Source organism: Carassius carassius, chromosome 27 (genome assembly GCF_963082965.1).
Source record: "Carassius carassius chromosome 27, fCarCar2.1, whole genome shotgun sequence".
In the NCBI taxonomy this organism is placed as follows: domain Eukaryota; kingdom Metazoa; phylum Chordata; class Actinopteri; order Cypriniformes; family Cyprinidae; genus Carassius; species Carassius carassius.
The window spans coordinates 3,658,739-3,675,697 of record NC_081781.1 but is presented as its reverse complement, the minus strand read 5'-3'; the positions used below and the strand labels follow the sequence as shown (position 1 = coordinate 3,675,697).

At 37.6% G+C, this 16,959-nt stretch overlaps 2 protein-coding genes and 1 pseudogene across 2 annotated transcripts; all 3 read right to left on the bottom strand.

Annotated features, from left to right (window-relative positions):
- Nucleotides 1-1,430: 1,430 nt before the first annotated feature.
- Nucleotides 1,431-2,002, bottom strand: LOC132107218 (trace amine-associated receptor 4-like; annotated as a pseudogene).
- Nucleotides 2,003-5,182: 3,180 nt separating this feature from the next.
- LOC132107217 (trace amine-associated receptor 13c-like) lies at nt 5,183-6,169 on the bottom strand. Its single transcript, XM_059513457.1, has one exon. It carries the CDS (start codon nt 6,167-6,169, stop codon nt 5,183-5,185), a length of 987 nt encoding a protein of 328 aa, XP_059369440.1.
- Nucleotides 6,170-7,523: 1,354 nt separating this feature from the next.
- Nucleotides 7,524-8,510, bottom strand: LOC132107216 (trace amine-associated receptor 13c-like). Its single transcript, XM_059513456.1, has one exon. It carries the CDS (start codon nt 8,508-8,510, stop codon nt 7,524-7,526), a length of 987 nt encoding a protein of 328 aa, XP_059369439.1.
- Between the last annotated feature and the right edge of the window lie 8,449 nt (nt 8,511-16,959).

Below are 16,959 nucleotides of genomic sequence, written 5' to 3'. Positions count from 1 at the left end.
ATTAAGGCCATTCACATTCAATGACAAAATATTCAGAACCTCTAATGTGTGCTCGCAACGCAAGACATATCCCCAAGAAGTCCCACTGAGCCAAAAGCTTAGAGATCGAACCTACTCTCCATTAGCCTAAAAAAAATTTAATAATAAATAAATAAATAAGACATTATTATTTACCAGTCAGTGGACAAGCGCACAGGATGGGGCAATATTCCAAAAAGAAATTAACTAGTGTTACTTGCCTTCCCGCTGCTTTGTAGGGCTACAGTATATGTCTTCAGTGACAGTGAAGTAACAACATCCTCTGCCTTTTGAGGAGAGTCAAACATCATCAGCTCATCTTTGTGCTGTAGTTTATTTACTGCCGGATAGGTGAGAAATGGCTGGAGATTGAGTGCTGTCATTTGTATATTCAGATGTAGCTCATGGAGTGCTGGGGACAGTACAGAGTCTATTACTTCTCTTACAGTCAAAGCCACAACCGAATCAAGTGTACTCTGTTGCTCTTTGAGTGCTAACTTGATACCGTTAGATATAGCAGCGTCAAGATCCTCTCTGGAAAAGGTGTAATCTTTGATTCTTTTCTTTATTGGTGATTGTTCAATCTCTCTTTTGAGAATGTCCTCGACTGCTGGGGTATTCATAGTGGGCTATAGATAAAGATTGGTTCAAAAATTACTGGCAGGATATATACAATTTAAAAAAAAATGGAGCAGAGCGAAATACTATGCATGCATTGCGGCCAAATGGTCAAGTGTTCTTTATGATTTATTATTATTAAAAGTTCTATGCAAAAGTAACAGTTTTATTCAGACTCATATTCTTAAGAATGATATGATGATAAATGGTTTCTTTTTTTGAGAGCTTTTTTTTTAACTGTTAAAAAATCTTTTCAGAGCCACTTCATTATTGAACTTTTGGAGCTCCACCATCCAACTACAAAGACCATCAACACACACTCAACAGGTAGGCTACGTGATAGCTTTCTTAAAATATCTATACATTTTAACTTTCAAATTATAACTGGTATTCTATCAGTCATGTCTTTATTCTCTTTAAAGTTTTTAATCAGAAGATACAAGCGTGACCAGGTTTGGTTCAGCTGAGGATACTTCCCTTAATCATCTGGATCTTAATCAGGAAATTTAAACCAAACAAACTCCTAAAAAATGAATGCTTTTCTAATAGGAAACGTAATTTAAATCGAGACGTGGATGTAAATCCACTGAAATGTGTTCAAAAGAGTTTAATGTATTAAAAGCTATTTATAATGTAAATTTCACAAAAAGGGGCAGATTATAGTGCAAACCCTGCATGCGTGCCCCTCTTTTCCATCAGATTACTAAAAATATTAAGACAGCTTCCAGAAAACACATTTTCAAAAGCATATATGAAATTAATTGTGATGTATGAAATAAGTGTGAGAGCAGAATTCATTCAAATATTAATGTGTTAGAATGCTTGATTCCACAGATATAAGTGGATATGAGAATCTTAACAGCCTTCTGAAAACAAGGGTAGAAAAATCCATAAATTAAGGGGTTACAAGTCGAGTTGAAATATGCAAACCAAAACAAAGCATCAAAAGCAACTGCTGGGGTCCAAAAATTGAACAAAGTGTCTAGAACAGACGCAGTAAAAAAAGGCAGCCAGCAGAACAAAAAAAAACACCAATGACAATGGCCAGAGTTTTAGCTGCTTTTCTCTCTCTGTGAGCAGAGCTTTGGCTCTTCATCCCTCCATTCACTCTTTCTGACATAACCTTTGCATGTTTTTGTGCAACATAGAAGATATTTACATACAGAGAGCTCATGATCATCCCTGGAAGGAAGAATACAAGAACTGGAGATATAATACTCCACTCCTTGTTAAAAACCACAACACAATTTCCCACACAATAACTCTGCAATATGACCATCTCTATTCCAACTGCACTTATTCCTGTGAAACACAATGAAAATGAACACACAAATGAAAACAGCCATATGAAAGTAATAAAAACATTCACAGTGTTGAATGTTCAAATGGATACCTGGACAATTTTCAATCTGGTTTTCAACCACATCACAGCACAGAGACAGCACTCATTAAGATAATAAATGATATTCGTTAAATTGTGACTTTGGCAAAATATCGGTGCTGGTATTGCTAGATCTCAGTGCTGCGTTTGACACTGTCGATCATAACATACTACTAGAGAGACTGGAAAACTGGGTCGGGCTTTCTGGGATGGTACTCAAATGGTTCAGGTCATACTTAGAAGGGAGAGGTTATTATGTGAGTCTAGGAGAGCATAAGTCTAAGTGGACGTCCATGACATGCAGAGTCCCACAAGGGTCAATTCTTGCACCGCTCTTGTTTAGCCTGTATATGCTTCCCCTAAGTCAAATAATGAGAAAGAACCAAATTGCCTATCAAAGCTATGCTGATGATACACAGATTTACCTAGCCTTATCTCCAAATGACTACAGCCCAATTGACTCCCTCTGCCAATGCATTGATGAAATTAATAGTTGGATGTGCCAGAACTTTCTTCAGTTAAACAAGGAAAAAACTGAAGTCATTGCATTTGGAAACAAAGATGAAGTGTTCAAGGTGAATGCATACCTTAACTCTAGGGGTCAAACAACTAAAAATCAAGTCAGGAATCTTGGTGTGATTCTGGAGACAGACCTTAGTTTCAATAGTCATGTCAAAGCAGTAACTAAATCAGCATACTATCATTTAAAAAACATTGCAAGAATTAGATCTTTTGTTTCCAGCCAAGACTTGGAGAAATTGTTCATGCCTTCATCACCAGCAGGGTGGACTATTGTAATGGGCTCCTCACCTCATCCAGAACGCTGCTGCTAGGATTCTGACTAGAACCAGAAAATCTGAGCATATCACACCAGTCCTCAGGTCCTTACACTGGCTTCTAGTTACATTTAGGATTGATTTTAAAGTACTTTTACTCGTATATAAGTCACTAAATGACCTAGGACCGAAATATATTGCAGATATGCTCACTGAATATAAACCTAACAGAGCACTCAGATCATTAGGATCGAGTCAGTTAGAAATACCAAGGGTTCACACAAAACAAGGGGAGTCCTCCTTTAGATACTATGCCACCCGCAGTTAGAATCAGCTTCCAGAAGAGATCAGATGTGCTAAAACACTAGTCACATTTAAATCTAGACTTAAAACTCATCTGTTTAGCTGTGCATTTATTGAATGAGCACTGTGCAATGTCTGAACTGATTGCAATATATATTTTCACTGTTTTTTTTATTTTATTTTATGTAAAATCATTTTCTAACTGTTTTAAATTCATTTTAAATAAGTACAGTTTTAATAATTGTAAAAGTTTTCAAATTGCTTGTTTTATACTTGTTATTATTTTTCTTCATTACTATTTTACGTCCTTTTATGTAAAGCACTTTGAATTACCATTGTGTACGAAATGTGCTATATAAATAAACTTGCCTTGCCTTGCCTAAATTGACCTGTTTCCCTTACATGGGCATCGTTTAAATGCCACGGCCTACCTGAGCATTGTTTCTGACCATGTCCATCCCTTTATGATCAGCATGTACCCATCCTCTGATGGCTACTTCCAGCAGGATAATGCACATGTCACAAAGCTCGAATCATTTCAAATTGGTTTCTTGAACATGACAATGAGTTCACTGTACTAAAGTGGTCCCCACAGTCACAAGATCTCAACCCAATAGAGCATCTTTGGGATGTGGTGAAACGGGAGCTTCGTGCTCTGGATGTGATCCCACAAATCTCCATCAACTGCAAGATGCTATCCTATCAGTATGGGCCAACATTTCTAAAGAATGCTTTCAGCACCTTGTTGAATCCATGCCACGTAGAATTAAGGCAGTTCTGAAGGCGAAAGGGGGTCAAACACAGTATTAGTATGGTGTTCCTAATAATCCTTTATATATACTGTATATGTGTGTGAGCTGTTTGGAGATGTGAGTTCCTCACTGATTATTTGTGTCCTTGTTTTACTTATTTATTTATTTATTTATTTATTTTTTAGGATTTTATTTGGGAGTGTTGTCCATTATTTCACCTCCCTGAAGATGGCAACTCTAACAAAGAGTAACACTGCTCTATTGAAACAACTCTCCAATATTTTAAATTTGGACTGCAGTACTAATTTCAACCTCTAAGAGAAAAGAGAAAAGAATCTTAATTTTAAATTAGTCTCATGCACTTATCTCAAAAATATAAGGCGTTGAGAAGAAAACAGATTGAACAGACAGACAAGCGTAGGAGGTGAATGAATTTAATATGACCCTCTCCATCACTCAAATGCTAAACTTTTCTTTCTTTAGAAACATTTCTGTTCTGTCCTTCTGCCACTTTACAATAGAAATGACTGCATCAGAAGTTTGGTTGATCTCAGATAGACTTTGTGATTAGACAACATTGCTATCCCACTCAGATTGATGCTTTTTTGTTGAAATAATTAAAAAAAATAAGACAATGCAAGATGTAAAAAAATGTGGCTATTGGTTGAATTTGCATTAGGCTTATTTTTGCTATAGAAACTGGACTGACTGCATTAGGTGTCCTGCACTCTGCCCAGGGGCAAATGTGTAAATAAGGACCATTATAAGTTTTTACACTTAGATTCCCTTTGGCTTTATTTGATTCACAAACAGAAACGACTCTTATGAGTAGGCACTTTTAATTAACTGGTCAGTATTACCAGAGTTTTTGGTTTGAATGATTTTAACAAGTGATTTAAAGAAATATTAAAGGCTTTGAATGTGTCAGAGCTTTAAATGTGATTATGTAACTTAATTACTGAAATGAGAACATAGTCTTACAACATAGATACAATATTAATTAATTTTATTGATAGTACAACATTTAAACACATATAAGGTTTTCTTTACCATAGGTTTTGCTATTTTATCATATTACAGAGGGGAGACTTGAGCCTTTACAGATTGGCTATATCTCAATATAATATATATATATATATATATATATATATATATATATATATATATATATATATATATATATATATATATATATATATATATATCTCAATATATATATATATATATATATAGAGAGAGAGAGAGAGAGAGAGAGATAGAGAGATCTCAAGACAATATAAAAAAGAAACAACAGGAAAAATAGAGAGGAAGCATTGTATCTTACATTCAATGAGTTACAGCACATTCATCAGGGATGAGTCTTTATTGAACACTTTAAATGTGAAAATTAATTTTAAGCTTTTCTGAAACCAGGAATAGAATAAAGCATAAATGATGGGATTAATGGTGGAGTTCAGGAAGAAAAATATTACAGCAACATTTCTGACATAAAACAAATCAACATTACTATATGGAATCACTAAAGAACAAATATAATACGGCAGTAAACACATAAGAAACACAATGAACAGAATCCCCAGCAGTATCGCAGCTTTTCGCTCTGATTTGTCACTGACTCTGTTTTTGGAGGATCCTGTGCTGTTGTGAACCTGAAGGGCTCTTATAGCAGTCGCATGTCTCTTTGCAATGACAAAAACATGAGTGTATAATATTATAATGAGTGTACATGGCATAAGAAGCACAATCAGAAGATCAATGAGAGATGAAACTCCATCCATAAAATAAACACATGTTCCTGGACACATGAGATTAGTGAAGTTTCCATTAACAAACAGAAGAGTGAAGTTATAAATGAGTGAAAATAACCAGTTAAATAAAGTCACTATGCAGATCACAGTAAGTGAGATTTTCTCTGAGTAAAGAAAAGGAGAACTTAAAGCCAAAAAACGATCAACTGCTATCAGAGCCACAGTGTGAACAGACACACTTGTTGCTTGAAAAGTCACAAAATTGAAAACTGAACACATCACTGGTCCAGAAGTCCAACATGACTCAATGAGCCGGAACAAATAAAGAGGCATCACAAAAATTCCAACCAGGAGATCAGACACAGCCAAAGAGAGGATGAGGATGTTAGCAGGCGTGTGGAGCTGCTTGAAGTGACTAACAGAGATGATGACCAGCAGGTTTCCACACACGGTCAGCAGAGACACAGCTGCTGCGGCCACATACAGAATCACATAGACAGATAAAGAAACAGATATCTCTGGACACGAATCTTCCTGACAGACATCACTTTGGTTCACTGCTGTTATGTTCATTTTAAAGTATTTGGAAGAATCATCCAAAAAGAGTATTTGTCCATTTGACCCAAGTCATATGAAGTGCGATATAAAGACGTCTGAAGATGCTGTTTGAATGAAACACAATCATCACTCCTTTAGGCTCCACAATAAAGATGAGCTTCAACTCAAATTGCCTTTTATACACTTGACATATTGACTCTTTCCAAGACCAGCAGCATCAAGGGAGAAAAACATACAGCTGGGAGATCAACTGATTTAGAAAAGTGTCACACAGAACTTATACAAAAACATCTGAAATGTAAAAATCAGTAACATCTCATCATAAATGCTAATGCACATAATCATCTCTTTTTTCAAAGATCCCTTTGAATATACAGTATGCGAAACTCATTTTTAATAGGATACACTTTGCTATCACATTAGGCACAAGGAAGGGTTCATAAATGGCATGGAAGCAGCATGAATAACAGTTTAAGTCAAATGACAATGCCAACAGGAAAGATGTACATTTGGATCTGCGTCTATATTACACAAATGGATACTTTATTTAAATTATTTAAATGGTAACATCACATAGCACCTACTTTGATAGTAGGCAATTATTTTTTGTCAAGTAGCTTGCTAAGCCAGTTGTTTAGTGCTATTGGTATAACTGGAACAACTAAGTGATTTTACAAAAGTATTCATTATTTCTGAGTTACAAAAATAAAAAAAACATGACAAAACAGCTCTCTGTATGCCTTACACATAGCCAGCAAATCAGAGGTTTAAAATACCATAGAGTGTACTCTTAGGCGTATAAATTTAGTTTATCATGCTTTAATGTCCTGATATTGGTGATCTTTACACACAAAGAAATTGCTGCAGGGTTGCCAAGTCTCGTAACAAAACCAGTCCAATTGTTTCTCAAAATAGCCCTTTCGCTTTCCAGGGGAAAATGGCTTTCAAAATCACATTCAAAGGGGTCACATCTTAATCAAAATTATGTTCCAGGACAGGTGGCTTTCGTTTCAGCCCGCATTAACAGTATAAAAGTCTCCATCCATTAAGGTTTACAATTTTATCATAGTTTTAAAATATTTAATTACGTGGAAACTAGCTGTCCCACTGAGGAACTGTCACAAGGATTTTATCTCAGTCTCAGTATATGAACTGCATTTGGACTGTAATGGTAAAAATATTCAATATCTATTTTGTAGTCAAGACTTTAAAAGTTGTGTACATTGTACTTCAAAAAATTCAATATTCTGGCATTATCCCTTTTATACAGTCATGTTTAATGTAACAAAATTATGAAAAATGCTGAATGTACATCTGAAAAATAAACTAAACAAAAAGAGGGAAAACATTCTGTATTACATTCAATGACTTAGAGCACATTCATCAGGGATGAGTCTTTATTAAACACTGTAAATGTGAAAATTAATTTTAAGCTTTTCTGAAACCAGGGATAGAATAAAGCATAAATGATGGGATTAATGGTGGAGTTCAGGAAGAAAAATATTACAGCAACATTTCTGACATAAAACAAGTCAACATTACTGTATGGAATCACTAAAGAACTAATATAATACGGCAGTAAACACAGAAGAAACACAATGACCAGAATCCCCAGCATTATCGCAGCTTTTCGCTCTGATTTGTCACTGACTCTGTTTTTGGAGGATCCTGTGCTGTTGTGAACCTGAAGGGCTCTTATAGCAGTCACATGTCTTTTAGCAATGATAAAAACATGAGTGTATAATATTATAATGAGTGTACATGGCATAAGAAACACAATCAGAAGATCAATGAGAGATGAAACTCCATCTACACTAGAAACACACACTCCTGGACACATTACATCAGTGAAGTTTCCATTAACAAAGAGAATAATGATATTATAAAAGAGTGAAAACAGCCAGTTAAATAAAGTCACTATGCAGATTAAAGTGGGTGAGATTTTCTCTGAGTAAAAAAAAGGAGAACTTAAAGCCAAAAAACGATCAACTGCTATCAGAGCCACAGTGTGAACAGACACACTTGTTGCTTGAAAATCCACAAATTTTAAAATCGAACACATCACTGGTCCAGAAGTCCAACATGACTCAATGAGGCAAGACAGATAAAGAGGCATCACAAAAACTCCAACCAAGAGATCAGACACAGCCAAAGAGAGGATGAGGATGTTAGCAGGCGTGTGGAGCTGCTTGAAGTGACTAACAGAGATGATGACCAGCAGGTTTCCACACACGGTCAGCAGAGACACAGCTGCTGCGGCCACATACAGAATCACATAGACAGATAAAGAAACAGATCTCTCTGGACACGAATCTTCCTGACAGACATCACTTTGGTTCACTGCTGTTACGTTCATTGTATCAAGTATTTGGAAGAATCATCCAAACAGAGTATTTGTCCATTTGACCCAAGTCATATGAAGTGCGACATAAAGACCTCTGAAGATGCTGTTGGACTGAAACACTATCATCAGTCCTGGAGGCTACACAATAAACATGGGCTTCAATTCAGATTGCCTTTTATACACTTGACATGTTGACTCTTTGCAAGATCAGCAGCATCAAGGGAGAAAAGCATTCAGCTGGGAGATCAAATGATTTAGAAAACTGTCACACAGAGCTTATACAAAAGTAACATTTCATTATACAAACCAAAAAAGTTGGGACACTGTACAAATTGTGAGTAAAAAAGGAGTGCAATAATTTACAAATCTCATAAATTTGTATTGTACTCACAATAGAATACAGATAACATATCAAATGTTGAAACTGAGACATTTTGAAATGTCATGCCAAACATTGGCTCATTTTGGATTTCATGAGAGCTACACATTCCAAAAAAGTTGGGACAACTAGCAATATGAGGCCAGAAAAGTTAAATGTACATATAAGGAACAGCTGCAGGACCAATTTGCAACTTATTAGGTCAATTGGCAACATGATTGGGTATAAAAAGAGCCTCTCAGAGTGACAGTGTCTCTCAGAAGTCAAGATCTGTGTCTCTCAGAAGAAGATGCAACAAAGAAGTCCTAAGACAGCAGAGCAACTAGAAGCCTGTATTAGACAAGATTGGGACAACATTCCTATTCCTAAACTTGAGCAACTTGTCTCCTCAGTCCCCAGACGTTTGCAGACTGTTATAAAAAGAAGAGGGAATGCCACACAGTGGTAAACATGACCATGTCCCAACTTTTTTGAGATGTGTTAATGCCATGAAATTTAAAAGCAACTTATTTTTCCATTAAAATGATACATTTTCTCAGTTTAAACATTTGATATGTCATTTATGTTGTATTCTGAATAAAATATTGAAATTTTGAAATTTCCATATGAATTCACTGTCTCACTTTTTCAGTGTGTGCGGTTGTGTTGGAGGCGTGGTTACTGATTACCTATCACTCTGATCACTGCCACCTGCTGCACTCATCACCGGGGCTATATTAACCTGTCTCTCACCCAGCCGTGTTGTCAGTTCGTTTCAGTGTGTTTGGGGTTCCGGCTGTTCATGTGCTGTTCAGCTGATCTGCTTCCGGCTTTGCTACCGTTCGGACGTTCTAGCTTACTGCTCTGCGCTTTGCTTCTTATTTCTGTACTTTTCTCTGATTTTTCTAAGATTTCTACATCAGCAGATCAGCACAATGCTCAAAAACAGATTTTTTGGCACAAACGCTAAAACTAAAAACTCTTTGGGACTGGAATAATACTACAAAAAGAAAACTTTGCCTCCCACTGCCAGCTGCTTGCATTCCAGAGAGAGGAAAACAACTTTCATCTATATATCACACTATAGAGACTGTGTCTGTTCCCCGAACTAGAAAATACAAAAAACGTCCAAACCAAGTTAAGATTAACAATTTAATTGAGGTTCAACAAATAAAAAACAGAAGCAATATGGATAAACAAATGATAAAGCTTGGCTTATTGAATATCAGATCCCTTTCTACGAAAACACTTTTTGTAAATAATATGATCACTGATCATAATATAGATGTACTCTGTTTGACAGAAACCTGGCTAGAACCTGATGATTACATTATTTTAAATGAGTCCACCCCCCAAGATTACTGTTATAAACATGAGCCACGTCTAAAAGGCAAAGGTGGAGGTGTTGCTTCAATTTATAACAACGTTTTCAGGATTTCTCATAGGGCAGGCTACAAATAGAACTCGTTTGAAGTAATGGTACTTCATATAACATTATCCAAAGAAACAAATGTTAATGATAAATCCCCTGTTATGTTTGTACTGGCTACTGTATACAGGCCACCAGGGCACCATACAGACTTTATTAGAGAGTTTGGTGATTTTACATCCGAGTTAGTTCTGGCTGCAGATAAAGTTTTAATAGTTGGTGATTTTAATATCCATGTTGATAATGAAAACGATGCATTGGGATCAGCATTTATAGACATTCTGAACTCTATTGGTGTTAGACAACACGTTTCAGGACCTACTCATTGTCGAAATCATACTCTAGATTTAATACTGTCACATGGAATTGATGTTGATGGTGTTGAAATTATTCAGCCAAGTGATGATATCTCAGATCATTATTTAGTTCTTTGCAAAATTCATATAGCCAAAATTGTAAATTCTACTTCTTGTTACAAGTATGGAAGAACCATCACTTCTAACACAAAAGACTGCTTTTTAAGTTATCTTCCTGATGTATCCAAATTCCTTAGCATATCCAAAACCTCAGAACAACTTGATGATGTAACAGAAACTATGGACTCTCTCTTTTCTAGCACTTTAAATAAAGTTGCTCCTTTACGCTTAAGGAAGGTTAAGGAAAACAGTTTGACACCATGGTATAATGAGCATACTCGCACCCTAAAGAGAGCAGCCCGAAAAATGGAGCGCAGCTGGAGGAAAACAAAACTAGAGGTATTTCGTATTGCTTGGCGGGAAAGTAACATATCCTACAGAAAAGCATTAAAAACTGCTAGATCCGATTACTTTTCTTCTCTTTTAGAAGAAAACAAACATAACCCCAGGTATTTATTCAATACAGTGGCTAAATTAACGAAAAATAAAGCATCAACAAGTGTTGACATTTCCCAACACCACAGCAGTAATGACTTTATGAACTACTTTACTTCTAAAATCGATACTATTAGAGATAAAATTCCAACCATTCAGCCGTCAGCTACAGTATCACATCAGACAGTGCACTATAGACCCCCTGAGGAACAGTTCCACTCATTCTCTACCATAGGAGAGGAAGAATTGTATAAACTTGTTAAATCATCTAAACCAACAACATGTATGTTAGACCCTATACCATCTAAGCTCCTGAAAGAGGTGCTTCCAGAAGTCATAGATCCTCTTCTGACTATTATTAATTCCTCATTGTCATTAGGACATGTCCCCAAAACCTTCAAACTGGCTGTTATTAAGCCTCTCATCAAAAAACCACAACTTGACCCCAAAGAACTAGTTAATTATAGACCAATCTCGAATCTCCCTTTTCTGTCCAAGATACTAGAAAAGGTGGTATCCACACAATTATATTCCTTCTTAGAGAAAAATGGTATATGTGAGGATTTCCAGTCAGGATTTAGACCGTATCATAGTACTGAGACTGCTCTTCTTAGAGTTACAAATGATCTGCTCTTATCATCTGATCGTGGGTGTATCTCTCTATTAGTTTTATTGGATCTTAGTGCTGCGTTTGACACAATTGACCACAACATTCTTTTGCATAGACTTGAATACTTTGTTGGCATCAGTGGAAGTGCATTAGCATGGTTTAAATCGTACTTATATGACCGCCATCAGTTCGTAGCAGTGAATGAAGATGTATCCTATCGATCACAAGTGCAGTATGGAGTACCTCAAGGCTCAGTACTAGGGCCGCTACTCTTCACGCTTTATATGTTACCCTTGGGAGATATCATCAGGAAACATGGTGTTAGCTTTCACTGTTATGCTGATGATACTCAGCTCTATATTTCTTCGCAGCCCGGTGAAACACACCAATTTGAAAAACTAATGGATTGCATAGTCGATATAAAAAACTGGATGACGAGTAATTTCTTACTGCTAAATTCTGAAAAAACAGAGGTGTTAATTATAGGACCTAAAAACTCTGCTTGTAATAACCTAGAACACTGTCTAAGACTTGATGGTTGCTTTGTCAATTCTTCGTCATCAGTTAGGAACCTAGGTGTGCTACTTGATCGCAATCTTTCCTTAGAAAGCCACGTTTCTAGCATTTGTAAAACTGCATTTTTCCATCTCAAAAATATATCTAAATTACGGCCTATGCTCTCAATGTCAAATGCAGAAATGTTAATCCATGCATTTATGACCTCAAGGTTAGATTATTGTAATGCTTTATTGGGTGGTTGTTCTGCACGCTTAGTAAACAAACTACAGCTAGTCCAAAATGCAGCAGCAAGAGTTCTTACTAGAACCAGGAAGTATGACCATATTAGCCCGGTCCTGTCAACACTGCACTGGCTCCCTATCAAGCATCGCATAGATTTTAAAATATTGCTTATTACTTATAAAGCCCTGAATGGTTTAGCACCTCAGTATTTGAATGAGCTCCTTTTACATTATAATCCTCTACGTCCGCTACGTTCTCAAAACTCAGGCAATTTGATAATACCTAGAATATCAAAATCAACTGCAGGCGGCAGATCCTTTTCCTATTTGGCGCCCAAACTCTGGAATAACCTACCTAACATTGTTCGGGAGGCAGACACACTCTTGCAGTTTAAATCTAGATTAAAGACCCATCTCTTTAACCTGGCATACACATAACATACTAATATGCTTTTATTATCCAAATCCGTTAAAGGATTTTTAGGCTGCATTAATTAGGTAAACCGGAACCGGAAACACTTCCCATAACAACCTATGTACTTGCTACATCATTAGAAGAATGGCATCTACGCTAATATTTGTCTGTTTCTCTCTTGTTCCGAGGTCACCGTGGCCACCAGATCCAGTCTGTGTCCAGATCAGAGGGTCACTGCAGTCACCCGGATCCAGTACGTATCCAGACCAGATGCTGGATCAGCACCTAGAAAGGACCTCTACATCCCTGAAAGACAGCGGAGACCAGGACAACTAGAGCCCCAGATACAGATCCCCTGTAAAGACCTTGTCTCAGAGGACCACCAGGACCACACCACAGGAAACAGATGATTCTTCTGCACAATCTGACTTTGCTGCAGCCTGGAATTGAACTGCTGGTTTCGTCTGGTCAGAGGAGAACTGGCCCCCCAACTGAGCCTGGTTTCTCCCAAGGTTTTTTTCTCCATTCTGTCACCGATGGAGTTTCGGTTCCTTGCCGCTGTCGCCTCTGGCTTGCTTAGTTGGGGACACTTCATCTACAGCGATATCGTTGACTTGATTGCAAATAAATGCACAGACACTATTTAACTGAACAGAGATGACATAACTGAATCCAATGATGAACTGCCTTTAACTATCATTTTTGCATTATTGACACTGTTTTCCTAATGAATGTTGTTCAGTTGCTTTGACGCAATGTATTTTGTTTAAAGCGCTATATAAATAAAGGTGACATTGACATTGACATTGACATGAAAAATTAGACTCTTGCAAATATTTTTATGAGACTATGTCTAGACCCCCCCCACCCCCCATAGAAAAAAAACTGTATTGAAGGCTTTTACAAACTATTTAGTAATTAAACATACCACTGTATAGTTTTTTTTTTCAATTATAAAACCCTAGACAGAAACTTGGACATCATATAAGTGATTTATTTGAGCACTAGAAAAATACAATAAGAATAATTTAAGTAAGAAAAATAATAATAAGAAAAATAAAAAAAGATTTAACTTTGTATGCCAAATACATAAAAACCTGAGATTGCTAGAAATGCAGCATTTACACTGAATTACAATGCAAATAAGTGCTGATGTGCTGATGGCCACTTATACAGATGGTAATAACACAAACGCGCCATAAAGTAAATAATCCACTTCTCTATTCATATACATACAGTCGGCATCTAGTCATAGTTGGGGGCATGGCGAGGGTGTCAGCGTGGGGAAAAAACAGCGAACATCATGTGTATTTGAATGACAAAAATGCACATATTGAGCGCTCATTCCCAGAGATGCGTAGAACAATTGTAGTTTCTTTTAACTTTAATATTCATATACACTAGTCCATATCGATATTTGCTTCATTGTATAGCACTACTGTAGATGCATTCATTTAAAAATAGCCAAATTCCATGACGTTCTGCTTTATACAGCAAGTTCCATTTTTGACTGGATTCTGCGATTCAATCGCTTCGCAAACACAGACGGGGTGAATTTATGAATGAAAGTGTGAAAGTTCAGACACAAAACGAAGTTGTTATGTATCCTCATGCTTTTTTAAGTGGGTATATGGAAATCCTTGGCCTTTTCTAGTGGGTAACGGCGTATCACGTAGACTACACCTCTTAGTAGAGATGTTTAGTTTCGCAAGTTTAGGTTAGACACTAGGCTACATAGTTTTGCTTAAGGTAGAATGATAAGGCTAATTATATGCACCGTTTTGATAACGTTAGTAATGTACACAATGTTAACTTAGCCTGCCTGTGATGAAATGCCGACTGCACACATACACATGGTTAGTCTTTGGATTTCCACAACTTCCCTTGATCATCCTCATAATTTATTGCTTGTAGCCATTATGTCCTCATTTGTATGTTGTAATGAATTAAAACTTCCTAATCATCGGGAAGAAGGAGGCGGGAACCGGCGGACAAGCAAATGAAACTTTAATAATCAAAATAAAATACAAAACAGCACAAATAAAAATCAAAACACAACTAAAAGCCCAGGCCTGGTCCTCTCTCGTCCTTCACTGTCGTCGCTCCAGTTTTATATCCTTCCATCTCCTCCGTGGGCCTCGAGACCGGCGGGTCGAACAGGTGTAGTTCATCTCCAATCACTCCACCGGCCTCGCTCCCACGTCCCTCGGCCCCGCCCCACTCGTCACATATGTTTATTATGTTGTATGTTTATTAGGAAGGATGTAGAACTTCAATTCATAATTTGTTAGTTTATTGGAGGTACAGAAAACGACACAGCAACTCTTCGGCATGTTTGTCCCGTGTATTTCAATTGTCGCCAAGGCAATGTTTTCCCCCCCACGGGCTAAATTCACATCACATGACAGGGTGTTCCCGGGGGCGTTCCTAGATCAACCGTCTGTTTGTATAGACGCATTCACTTTGATAGCCGTGATCATACAGCGAGCTGATTTGCGCTGATTTGCACTCAAACAGATGGTAATCATGCAGATACATTCACATTCAACATAAAACACACTCACACAAGTTGCTTTGACACAATGTATTTTGTTTAAAGCACTATATAAATAAAGGTGACTTGACTTGACTCACACATATATCAGAATCAGAATCAGAATCAGAATGAGCTTTATTGCCAGGTATGTTCACACATACGAGGAATTTGTTTTCGTGACAGAGCTCCGCAGTGCAACATAACAGCGACAGAACAAAAAACACAATAAGGAATAAAAAATACAAAAAAATACAAATAGGTGGGTAAGGATTGACAATATACAAATTGACAATGTATGGCAGGTATATTAAAAAGAGCATTTATGTATGTACATGTATATTATGTGGAAAAATTGTAACTGTACGCTAAGTATGTGTGTTTGGATAAATAAGTGTATGTGTATATAAATATAAATATAAGTAGTATAGTGTGTTCCATGTATGTACATGTATATTATGTGCAAAAGATTTACGTGTACGCTAAGTATGTGTGTTGGATAAAAAGTGTAGTGTATATAAATATAAATAGTGTAGTGTGTCCCACAGTTATTATCAGCTGTTCATAAGATGGATTGCCTGAGGGAAGAAACTGTTCCTGTGTCTGGTCGTTCTGGTGCTCAGTGCTCTGTAGCGTCGACCAGATGGCAACAGTTCAAAGAGGGAGTGTGCTGGATGTGAGGGGTCCAGAGTGATTTTAACAGCCCTTTTGCTCACTCTGGATAAGTACAGTTCTTGAATAGATGGGAGGGTTGTACCGATAATTCGCTCAGCAGTCCGGACTACCCTCTGTAGTCTTCTGAGGTCCGATTTAGAAGCTGAGCTGAACCAGACAGTTACTGAAGTGCAGAGGATGGATTCGATGATGGTGGAGTAGAACTGTTTCAGCAGATCCTGTGGCAGGTTAAACTTCCTCAGCTGGCGAAGGAAGTACAACCTCTGCTGGGCCTTTTTCACAATGGAGTCAATGTGAATGTCCCACTTCAGGTCCTGAGAGATAGTGGTGCCCAGGAACCTGAATGACTCCACTGCAGTCACAGTGCTGTTCATGATGGTGAGTGGGGGGAGTGCAGGGGGGTTTCTCCTGAAGTCCACGATCATCTCCACTGTTTTGAGCGTGTTAAGCTCCAGGTTGTTGAGACTGCACCAGACAGCCAGCTCTTTAACCTCCTGTCTGTAAGCAGACTCGTCACCGTCCTGAATGAGGCCGATGAGTGTGGTGTCATCTGCAAACTTCAGGAGCTTGACAGAGGGGTCCTTAGATGTGCAGTCATTAGTGTACAGGGAGAAGAGCAGTGGGGAGAGAACACAGCCCTGGGGAGCTCCGGTGCTGATTGTACGGGTGCTGGATGTGTATTTTCCCAGCCTCACTAGCTGCTGCCTGTCTGTCAGGAAGCTGTTGATCCACTGACAGACGGAGGTGGGCACGGAGAGCTGAGTTAGTTTGGGCAGGAGGAGGTTTGGGATGATCGTGTTGAAGGCAGAGCTGAAGTCCACAAACAGGATCCTCACATAGGTCCCCGGTC

Bases quoted from the DNA above. Each gene is read 5' to 3' on its own strand.
- LOC132107217 (XM_059513457.1), bottom strand. From the start codon at position 6,169: ATGAACATAACAGCAGTGAACCAAAGTGATGTCTGTCAGGAAGATTCG.
- LOC132107216 (XM_059513456.1), bottom strand. From the start codon at position 8,510: ATGAACGTAACAGCAGTGAACCAAAGTGATGTCTGTCAGGAAGATTCG.